At 30.7% G+C, this 12,392-nt stretch overlaps 1 protein-coding gene across 2 annotated transcripts; it reads left to right on the top strand.

The window, feature by feature from the left end:
• Positions 1–880: 880 nt before the first annotated feature.
• On the top strand, positions 881–11,673 carry LOC111698188 (ankyrin repeat, bromo and BTB domain-containing protein DDB_G0293800). 2 transcript variants are annotated; one of them, XM_023468447.1, is made up of 6 exons: positions 881–1,012; positions 1,557–1,641; positions 2,169–2,221; positions 10,361–10,512; positions 10,756–10,805; positions 11,415–11,673. In XM_023468447.1, the coding sequence occupies exons 1-6, from the start codon at positions 921–923 to the stop codon at positions 11,493–11,495; spliced, it is 513 nt and encodes a 170-aa protein (XP_023324215.1). In that variant the 5' UTR covers positions 881–920; the 3' UTR covers positions 11,496–11,673. The 2 variants fall into 2 exon arrangements, with proteins under 2 accessions (XP_023324215.1, XP_023324216.1); XM_023468448.1 differs by lacking the exon at positions 10,756–10,805 and having other exon boundaries at positions 11,360–11,447.
• The last annotated feature ends 719 nt before the right edge of the window (positions 11,674–12,392 follow it).

Raw genomic sequence — 12,392 nt, 5'->3', positions numbered from 1 at the left:
ATCACTGCTTTCATGGTAACCTGGTATCTGGGTTGATATGCAACAAAGTTATACTTTAAAAATATTACATATCTCTTGGCTTCCCCAAGCTCAAAAGTATCCCTTGCTACGCTCGAGTTGCTTTACCATTAAACCATTTTAAGCTATAATACCTTTCATCAGATATTATGGTCACTTCGTATTCGGGGAGTAGGATGAGGACACCCTAAGGATTTGATTTGATTTGATTTGATTTGATTTGATTTGATTTGATTTGATTTGATTTGATTTGATTTGATTTGATTTGATTTATTAATATTATTATGGTCCAGGAACCTATTATTAATATTATTATGGTCCAGGAACCTATTATTAATATTATTATGGTCCAGGAACCTATTAATATTATTGTTGTCCAGGAACCTATTATTATTATTATGGTCCAGGAACCTATTAATATTGTTATTGTCCAGGAACCTATTATTAATATTATTATTGTCCAGGAACCTATTATCAATATTATTATTGGCCAGGAACCTATTATTAACAATAATATTACTGTCCTAGAACCTATTTTTAAAAATAATATTATTGTCCAGGAACCTATTATTAATAATATTTTTATTGTTCAGGAACCTATTATTAATAATATTTTTATTGTTCAGGAACTTATTATTAATGATTTTTTTGTTGTTCAGGAACCTTTTATTAATAATATTTTTATTGTCCAGGAACCTATTATTAATAATATTTTTATTGTCCAGGAACCTATTATTAATAATTTTTTAATTGTCCAGGAACCTATTATTAATAATACTTTAATTGTCCAGGAACCTATTATTAATAATATTTTTATTGTCCAGGAACCTATCATTAATAATATTTTTATTGTCCAGGAACCTATTATTAATGATATTTTTATTGTCCAGGAACCTATTGCTATGGATGTGATAAAGGATCGACTAGCAGAGGAATCCCCACAACAGTACACTTCAGTTAAATTATTCCTCGCAGATCTTAGGAAAATGTTCAGGTATTTATTCATTCATTCATTCATTTATTCATCCTGTCATTTATTCATTCATTCATTTATTCATTATTTTAATATTTTCGTTTGTTTATTTAATTGTCATTCAATCGTTTATTCGTTTATTCCAGTGCTTAGGATCCATTTCATTTTAAAGCGGATCCGGATCCGCCCTGTAAATTTACATCCAAATCCTAAATTTTTTTAACAAACAAAAAAGTTTTCAAAAAAATGTTCCTCTTTGCTTATTTTTATCCTGAAATTTAATGAACCATTTTGAAAGTATTATATTATTCTTTAACTAGCTGAAGTGCCCAGCGTCGCCCGTGGAATTTTAGTAACAATTCAAGAAAAACATTTGAATTTTGAAAGAAAAATATTTATTTCGAAAAAAAAGATTCAAACTTGTATTACTCCCAGGGTCCTCTAAAGCTCCCACAAAAAAATCCGCCCATTCGGTCCTGCCGTTTGGCCAGCTATATCTGACATATATATATGAGTGAAGAGCTTTATTATATAAATGAACACAAAACAAAAAAATAATTTTTAGAAACTGTTTTACGTTCAATCAGCGTGACACTGAAATATACAAGCATGCTAAGAAAATGGAAGAGAAGTTGGATGCTCTACTCGAGGTAAACAAATACGGATTCAAATATTGTTCATTTCTAAATTTTCGTTTTTTAAAGCAAAAGTAAAAAAAAATATTTTAAAAAACTTGCTTTTTGCGTCCATTTTTTTCCAGAGGCCGAATTTAATGAATTTGAGACGCGGCTCAAATATGGTTGGTTCAACTTAAAATTGTTTTCAATATTTCAAGATCTAAGCCTGCGCTCAATTGAAATCGGTTTTCGGCGGATTTGAGACGCGCCTTAAATTCATTAAATTCGGACTCAGATAATTCTTGAAAATGTATAACTCAGCATATGCCATTCGACTGTCTTTTGGGATTTCTTGATCAAAGTACCTTGTGGATTTTTTGTAGCAAAAACTAAATATAACACAAAAATATATCGTCAAAAAAAACTATACATTCTTCATCGTTACTTTTAATGTGAATCGGGAAAAAGGATTTTTTCATTTTGATTTCTAAAAAAGAAATGGATGACCAATAAAAATTTATTGAAAAAGCGAACTTTATCAATTATTTTTTATTTTTAAGGTCTGGGTGCCTGAATTTGCCAACGACCCGTTGATCAATGTCGGAACAAAAAGGTAAAGAACCCGTGTCAAGTAAGACATTTTGTATGCGGTGGCATTTGTCATTGGTCTGTACTTCGACAGTTGCCCACACTAGACAGTGTGTCACCGATTGGTTCAATAATAACCATTGTGGCTATTTTTGACGAGGTCTGCAGCCTTGACTTCTACGGAATGATGGTTGATTGTTTTTTTTTGTTTTTTTTTTGTGTTTTTTTTTTAACTCACTGAAAACTAATAATCCTAAAGAAGTCAACCTACTCAAGTTAGAACTTCCATTCGGTTATTCAGTTTTGCTTTTCGGGACCGTATTTTCAGTCATTTTTTGCATAATGTTTTAAAGCAAACTTGTAGAGAATATAGAATAAGTGTAATCAATTAAAGCTTGTTTATGTGGTCCTTGGGCGTCTCTTAGAATCTGATTTGATTTGATAAAGTGTATGTAATTCTTTATGTGGAGTCCCGTGAACACTAGGAAAATCTAAAACTTTTTTAAAAACGGATCAAACAAACTACCAAACACTTCCTAATCCTACTCTGTTCAATATCCCAAGATTAGAGGATATTGAACGAGTTTTTAGCCCTGGCCTATTAATACGATGGCAGTCTGGGGGATTAATTAATAAGGGGGATCTTACATGATCATCGTCATTATTATTATTACTGTACCTAGGGAAGAACAAGGACTCGATGAACCCTGTACAGGACTATGTGGAGGGGGTTCACAAGTTTGCCGAGATGGCTGACTATCTTGTAATTAATATATCTAGTCCTAATACACCAGGTATATATATATGTATAGCAGATTATCTTGTAATTAATATATCTAGTCCTAATACACCAGGTATATATATATATGTATAGCAGATTATCTTGTAATTAATATATCTAGTCCTAATACACCAGGTATATATATATGTATAGCAGATTATCTTGTAATTAATATATCTAGTCCTAATACACCAGGTATATATATAGCTGTCTACCTTGTAATTAATATATCTAGTCCTAATACACCAGGTATATATATATAGCTGTCCATCTTGTAATTAATATATCTAGTCCTAATACACTAGGTATATATATATAACAGACTATCTTGTAATTAATATATCTAGTCTTAATACACCAGGTATATATATATATGTATAGCAGATTATCTTGTAATATATGTATGTAGTCCTAATACACAAGGTATATATATATATAACAGACTATCTTGTAATTAAAATATCTAGTCCTAATACACCAGGTATATATATATGTATAGCAGACTATCTTGTAATTAATATATCTAGTCCTAATACACCAGGTATATATATATATAGCTGTCTATCTTGTAATTAATATATCTAGTCCTAATACACTAGGTATATATATATATAACAGACTATCTTGTAATTAATATATCTAGTCCTAATACACCAGGTATATATATATATGTATAGCAGATTATTTTGTAATTAATATATCTAGTCCTAATTCACCAGGTATATATATATATGTACAGCAGATTATCTCGTAATTAATATATCTAGTCCTAATACACCAGGTATATATATATNAAGCAAAACAGTTGCTGAATTATCTGAAAACAGCTGTAAGCAAAAAGTTGCTGAAAAATCTTTAAGAGAGCGGTTGAAAGTAAAAAAGTTCTGAAAAATCTGAAAAACAGCGGTTGAAATCAAAAAAGTTGCTGAAAAATCTGAAAACAGTTGAAAGCAAAAAAGTTGCTGAAAAATCTTTAAAACAGTGGTTGAAAGCAAAAAGTTGCTGAAAAATCTGAAAACGTTATTGATGAAAAATTATATTTCATTTGTTATAAAAATGCGATTTAGCGGTTGAACAAATTGTAAATTTCTTCTTAATTTCTTAATCTGAACTGCGTAGAGTCTAGGATAGATCTCAACCGCTCCCGCTGAGTTTTTTTCTCCAAAGTATATAGCATTCGTTTGAGGGGCACATTTTTGGATTTTGTGATAAATGTTTTTATTAACATGCCTTAGCTTAGAATTCCAAGTGGAATACTATTTTGCTTCTGTAAAATGATTTTAGTAAAATTTCATTTCACACCTTTAATCTACAATTATAGTGTTATTGTTGATTAATAGATTGATTGATTCAGTGGAATCTGCCTTTACAAGCAGGATCCAGCATTCTACAGGAAACATACACCACAAAGTTTAAAATGCTATAATTCTATATTCTATATATAATTCTACAGGAAACATACACCACAAAGTTTAAAATGCTATAATTCTTTATTCTATATATAATAAATTCTACAGGAAACATACACCATAAAGTTTAAAATGCTATAATTCTATATTCTATATATAATTCTACAGGAAACATACACCACAAAGTTTATAAGTAAAAAGCTTGATATCTACTCTACATATAATATATCCTGTATCTATCTATCTATCTAGTATATATGAATAGTGTATTATATTGTACAGAAGCTTGATATCTACTCTACATATAATATATCCTGTATCTATCTAGTATATATGAATAGTGTATTATATTGTACAGAAGCNAATACACCAGGTATCTATCTAGTATATATGAATAGTGTATTATATTGTACAGAAGCTTGATATCTACTCTACATATTATATATCCTGTATCTATCTATCTATTTAGTATATATGAATAGTGTATTATATTGTACAGAAGCTTGATGTCTACTCTACATATAATAGATCCTGAAACATCACACAATCTCACCATTAAACTCCTTTCCAATAGACTAGTGCCTAGGTAGGAAGCAAATTATTTTTTTTTTATTACTTCAAAAAAGCAAGTGCATTACAATGCAGTACATTAGAGCACAGTGCAGATGGTTCAATAGAAAGCAATAACGTGCAGTGCAATGCAGTAGAGTGCAGTACTGTTCTGGGCAGTACAGTACATTGCAATTCAGTACAGTGAATTACAGTACAATGCAATACAGTGTAGTGCATTATAGTACAATGCCTTACAGTACAGTGCAATACAGTACAGTGCTATATAGGACAGTGCTGTACAGGGAATTGCATTACAGTGCATTACAGTACTGGGCAGTCCAGTTCTGTGCAGAGCAGTAAAGTACAGTGCAGTGCAGTACAGTCCAGTGCATTACAGTGCAGAGTAGTACAGTGCAGTACAGTGAAGTGCAGTGCTGTGCAGCGCAGTGCAGCGCAGCGCAAGGGTCAAGGGTACGTCAAAATAACTTGTTGGTAGGACTGGGCGTGCCATAGTTCTACATTTAATCCATTTGTTAACGATGAGTTAAATTGACGTCAAGACCATGCCTATTTTATATCCTCTAGCTTTTACGTAATAACTGTGCGTCCAGTTCCGTTGACGGATTGAAAATTGACGGAATTTTCTTACGGAACAATGAAATGTTGGGTTTTTTTTCTAAAAAAAAATCTTTACGTTTTTGTCTTTTAACAAATCGAAAATTACCGGTTCTTTCCCTTCTCTTCTTTGCCCTAGTGTTTGGCCGTATGATGAATCAAAATTTTGAATTTCTGAATTAATTTTAGGTGTAGACTGGAACCAGATCCAAGAACAAGATGTGTTCTCTTTGGAAGGAAACATTTTGAAATCTAACTTAAGATTAGCTTAGAGCAGGAAACTTTTAAATAGACTGTCTTGATCGATTTGAATGAGTTTAAGTCATTCTCTGACTGGAGGATTGTGTAAGGTTAAAGAGTATTATATAAGGTTAAAGAATAGAAGATTATATATAAGGTTAAAGAATAGAAGATTATATATAAGGTTAAAGAATAGAAGATTATATATAAGGTTAAAGAATAGAAGATTATATATACGGTTAAAGAATAGAATTATATATAAGATTAAAGAATAGATGATTATATATAAGATTGAAGAATAGATGATTATATATAAGGTTAAAGAATAGAAGATTATAAATAATGTTTAAGAATAGAAGATCATAAAAGGTTAAAGAATATAAGATTACATATAAGGTTTAAGGATAGAAGATTTTATATAAATAAGGTTTAAGAATAGAAGATTATATATAAGGTTGAAGAATAGAAGATTATATATAAGGTTGAAGAATAGAAGACTATGAAAGGTTAAAGAATAGAAGATTATATAAGGTTGAATAATAGAAGACTATGAAAGGTTAAAGAATAGAAGATTATATAAGGTTGAAGAATTGAAGATTATATATAAGGTTGAAGAATAGAAGACTATGAAAGGTTAAAGAATAGAACATTATATAAGGTTGAAGAATAGAAGACTATGAACGGTTAAAGAATAGAAGATTATATATAAGGTTGAAGAATAGAAGATTATACATATGATTGAAGAATAGAAGATTATTTATAAGGTTGAAGAATAGAAGATTATATATAAGGTTGAAGAATAGAAGATTATGTTTAAGGTTAAAGAATATAAGATTATATAAGGTTGAAGAATAGAAGATTATATATAAGGTTAAAGAATAGAAGATTATATATAAGGTTGAAGAATAGAAGACTATGAACGGTTAAAGAATAGAAGATTATATAGAAGGTTGAAGAATAGAAGATTATATATATGATTGAAGAATAGAAGATTATTTATAAGGTTGAAGAATAGAAGATTATATATAAGGTTGAAGAATAGAAGATTATATATAAGGTTGAAGAATAGAAGATTATGTTTAAGGTTAAAGAATATAAGATTATATATAAGATTAAAGAATAGAAGATTATATTTAAGGTTAAAGAATAGAAGATTATATATACGGTTAAAGAATAGAATTATATATAAGATTAAAGAATAGATGATTATATATAAGATTGAAGAATAGATGATTATATATAAGGTTAAAGAATAGAAGATTATAAATAATGTTTAAGAATAGAAGATCATAAAAGGTTAAAGAATATAAGATTACATATAAGGTTTAAGGATAGAAGATTTTATATAAATAAGGTTTAAGAATATAAGATTATATATAAGGTTTAAGGATAGAAGATTATATATATGGTTGAAGAATAGAAGATTATATATAAGGTTTAAGGATAGAAGATTATATATAAGGTTAAAGAATAGAAGATTATATATAAGGTTTAAGAATATAAGATTATATATAAGATTTAAGGATAGAAGATTATATATAAGGTTTAAGGATAGAAGATTATATAAGGTTGAAGAATAAAGACTATGAAAGGTGAAAGAATAGAAGATTACATATAAGGTTTAAGAGTAGAAGACTATGAAAGGTTGAAAACTAGAACAAAATGTTAAGTATAGAGAGCTGAGTAATCCTATTGGAGTAGCTGCAGGGTTCGATAAACAAGGAGAGGTTGGGTTGGGTCTCCAGGATATTGGGTTCGGGTTTATAGAGGTAACTGTGTTCTTTTCTCTACAGTGGTGTTTATTTTGAAGAATTCCCCCTCCTCCTCCTTGTCATGGGCGGTTGATTTAGGTGGGGGGGGGGGGGATTTATCATTAACCCAAAACATTAATTTTCCCTCTGAATTTAGATATTTCTTTTGGGTACTTCCTCATTTATTCATTATTTTTTTATTGTTGTATTTATTTCGTACTCTATTCTTTTTTTGTCCCTCATTGTTTTTTCTCCTTTATTTTAATTTTATCTGTTGTTTTTTTGGTTTTTTTCATTTGTTTTTAGATCGGAACTATTACTCCTTTGCCACAAGAAGGAAACCCCAGACCCCGGGTATTTAGACTAAGGTCGGATATTTTTAGCATGGGATCTAGCTATTCGTTCAATTTGATTTACGCTTAATTTTTAAATCGATTACTTTTGTCTGTTATTATTTTGCTTCCGTATAAAACTCTTAACTGATTAAACGAAATAACAGATAGGACACTAGATGTCGTCTTTTCAAGATTTAGGGGTTTTTTGTTCACAATAACCCTGAGGCAGAAGCCCAACGGAGTTACGCGTAGTCGGCATAGAACAGACTCTTTCTGCATATAATTACAAGACAGAGAGAGAGCCGGCTGTGTGGAACTTCTTTAAGCTTCTGCCTCAGGGTTATTTTGAACGAAAAAACCCTTAAATCTTGAAAAGACAACAACAACTATTTTAATTAATCTATGCTCTTTAATCTTAACCCACCAGCTACCACGATCCCAGTCAAATTCCAACAGATTTCCCAATACTCAATCATACCATTATTCCACCAATCTCTGCGTATTCAATCTCAAATTCCACCATACAACTTTCTAAATCCCACCACCGCTAATGCAATCCCAATCCAAGACCAATTCAATCCTACGAAATTTTTAATAATCCCAAAATTAGGAAAATCCTGCGCATTTCTTCCACATTTCAATTTTGAAAAGAAAAAATCTATTTTTTTTTTGTTCAGAGAAGACGAAGCTGTGATAAATAGATACGGGTTTAATAGTGATGGGCACGAGGTAGATAATTTAAGAAAATTCAATGCAATTATTTTTGTGAAAACTTGTCTGGATTTAGCAACGTTACACATCTCTGTGGAACATGACAACTTGGGAAGAACAGATGACATTCATGTCTATCTTAAAGATTCTTATTATTTATGAAAGCAATTAAGTTTCTTCTAAAATTGAATGGTTTACGCCTTGATAGAATATACTTAAGAATAATAAGGTTTTTAGAAATCGTAGTTGCAATATAATAAGAGGTAGGGAGCGCTCTGAATTTCAGTTTATTTTTGTTTTTCTTCATGGAAAGATATTGAAGTTCCCCTGCGGGGATCCAGAGAATCCAGATCGGTACAAATTTGATAAAATAAGAAAACAAAATGACAATAATGCTGTTAAGATAGATTCAAACAAATTCTGTTGACATGATGTTGTAAAATTTATGAAAATTTGTATAAGGATTCTAAAAATGAATTTCTTGTCATAAAACATCGTTTAGTTGAGGAAATCTGTAATAATCTATATACTAAAACAAGACATTCGTGTATGTGTATATATGTTGCCTATAGCCGGCCAAACGGTTGGACCGATTGCGCTGAATTTTTGTATGGACACTCATGGGTGGCAAGGGGGTGTTAAAGGCTAAACAAATTTGAAATAAAAAAAAAGCAAAATGTTTTATTTTTTAATTTTTTATTTTTTTTTGAACAACCATAAAAGTATGATTGGATTTGATTTTTGACATGATACAACTCTTTAACCTATTCCTCTATTTCAGGTTGTCTATCGAAGGTTGAAAAATCTGCTAACTGATCCTAATTTCCAAACCTTCCTCGGAGTAAATCTAGGTAGTATTCGGATTTTTCTTTCGTTTTTTTAAAACCAAATTTGTTTGTTTATTTCGCTTTAAAGAGACTGTATAAAAATCTGAAGTTTTAACAATTATTTATAAATTTATTCTCTACAAAGTTTGTTTTATTACACTACTAGTTTGGAAAACCAGGTTAAAAAAAAATCAAAAAAAACGCAATTTTTGACACCCTGTTTTGACATCAAAAACTTGATAAAAAAAATAATTTTTTTTTGTGTGTATTTTAGGGGTCATTGGGAGTATATATTTAAAAAATAGGCTACTTATGTCCAACGAGGCCGGAGATAAAAAATCGGAGCCGACGGAGGTCACTTTTCAGAGGTTCCAAGACTCCGGGAAGAGATATCGACAATCTGACTTCATATCCTGCTCCTAACAAATTATATGAGTCTACGTTCAAAAATAGAACCGGCTGCTATTAATATTGAAAGAGATATTACAAAATGTCTTACTTGACACGGGTTCTTTGTTTAGAATTAATATAATAATACCTTGCAACCTGATGGTGTAAACCTTTCATACTTTCAACTTGGATTATTTGATCTATTACAATTCATTGTTTTTTGTTATCAATTCCCTTTATACTTATTAAATAGCTTAATTTTTTATTAATTTTTTTAAATTAAAAGATTTACATTTGACTAGTTGTCCGTCATTAAAATAAAGAAATCTAGTGTGCCTTCAGTATTTTCTCTCTTATTTTTGGCGCCATAACTAGGGCTCTGTAAGTGTTTATCTGAAAATTTTATCATCAGAATATTTAAAGTTTTTAAGTATTCACTCTTAACAAACTCTTAAATTAAAATTCTTCAGAAAATTCAGTTTATTTGCTTAATTCATTAGACATTTGGTTTCAACATTTTTGCGCAAATATTTTCTCATCTTTCTTGTTTTAGGCCTGGGTCTCCTAGGGCCGGGCCCTCCAAGAAGAAAAGACCCGGATCTGCAGCTGGAGCAGAGCAGGAAAAAAAGAAACGCGGGCGGAAGAAGAAAAAGCCAGACAGTGATTTTGACGATGCTTCCGATTCCGACGACGGTATTTCTGAAGGTGAAAATAGGAGAATTTATTTTAATTGGTGTTTTTTGCTTTCCCCATCAAACCACATCTTTATTTTTTTTTATTTGTTAGTTTTAAATATTTGTTAGGGTTAAATTATCAAAAGAACTTGCCTTTGACTTTTTGTCTCACAAAACACCCACGACCCCCCTTTCTTGAAAATTTAGTCCCCGTAAAATTTGAAGAATTGTAAATATTTTGTTTGCGTCATTTTTATTTGATTTGTTTGGTTAGGGGAGCGAGAAAGGCAGCAGTATACACAAGTACTGGCGGCTTCTGTTCAGGAACATACGCCTTTTTAAACTCATTTTTTTCGGACAACTTTCTTTTTAATTTCGTTTTCCTGAAAATTCATTTTTTTCTGAGTTTAAATATGTTTTTTCTTGGGTTTTCTTTGCGAAATTGGAAATGATAAAAGTTTTTTAAAGGAAAGAAGGATGGAAAACTTGCCTTTATCAGTGCATAGCAACAGATAAAAAACACATTAATATTTTGCTCCCAAAACCCAAATCTTAACTGATGTAAAAATAGACTATTAAAAATTTCTCTGATTGGTTCATCAAGTTGTAAAAATAACCTTGAAAATTTTTTTAATTCTTTTGTAAAGAAAATCAGTAAATCTTAAAAAATGTTCCAGCGCGGATATAGGATCCGGACCCTGATACGCATCAAAATTAAATGGATCTTAAGCACTTCAGTTTGCATGTCAAATTTTTATTTTTTTTCTCAGATCTCCAAAAATTATTCCCCCCGCCCTCAAGGGGGGGGGGGTGATTATAGAAATATACAGCCCTGCGGGCAAATTTTAATTTTTAAATCTAGATTTGAATGTTTTTAGTTTAACACATGAGAAAACAAGCGCCGAATTTAAAAAGAGGCTGTGGACGACCCAGGACCAGGATCCAGACGATGACGACTATGCCCCGGACGACTCTAAAGGAAAGGGGAAAGGACGAGGAAAAGGACGAAAATAATATTTCCTCTGAAAATGATCTCTGATTTAACCGAACTTACAAACACTTTTTAATGTTTTACATTTGTTTTCTTATGTAAGAATTTCTTAATAATACATGTGTTGTCTTGTATAAAAGTAAAATTTATGTACGAAATATAATTTGACCGAAGATATTTGTTAAGCTTAATGGTTTCAGAGTAGAATGGGAAAGTATACTGCGCTACAGAAGATTGGACAGTTTCTCACTTTAGGGGCCACGGGGGCAATCACCTTTAGGTTCAATCTCTTAACAACATTTTTTTCAATTATTATTTATGTGCGAAACTCTCCCAAAAAATGAGTTTTAAAATATTGTGTGGGAAGAGTTTTAAAAAACTAATTAAAAATGTGTTGAAAGGTTCTTCTAGAAATTAAACGGATAGTTTTAAACCACGTTCATTCAGTGGCAAGTCTGATTGACAACGATACCCTAAAAAGCTAATTAATCATGAATGATAACTTAAATTCGATTAAAATGACTTGCGGAATTAAGCTACAAAAATGGAGGAAATTGTCAGATCTAATAAAACTAGATGAACGACGTTAATTTTAACATTATCGACAAGTTACAGTCTTAAGGATACCTTTGTGAAACAGTCATACCCATCTTTATAGGGAGTGTTCGCATAAAGGCTTACGGCGAAAAATAAGCCCTTTTAATCAATACTAAGCTTACTTCGGTCTGTTATGTCTATAAGGAGAAAATTGTCAAAAACTACTCATGCTGAAGAACGTAGCGTCCATACAAATTCAGAAAGTTGTAGTTTTCAACTCGGATTGATTTTGTTTTTTGAATAATATTTCACTGTCTCTGGATTTTCAAACATTCCTGGAAAACATGAAAATGTCGTCTTCATTATCAAAAATCCTCGAAACG

This window comes from Eurytemora carolleeae, unplaced genomic scaffold (genome assembly GCF_000591075.1).
Source record: "Eurytemora carolleeae unplaced genomic scaffold, Eaff_2.0 scaffold21, whole genome shotgun sequence".
Taxonomy (NCBI): Eukaryota; Metazoa; Arthropoda; class Copepoda; order Calanoida; family Temoridae; genus Eurytemora; species Eurytemora carolleeae.
Note: the sequence above shows the minus strand (reverse complement) of the source record. Positions and strands in the feature narration are given on the sequence as shown.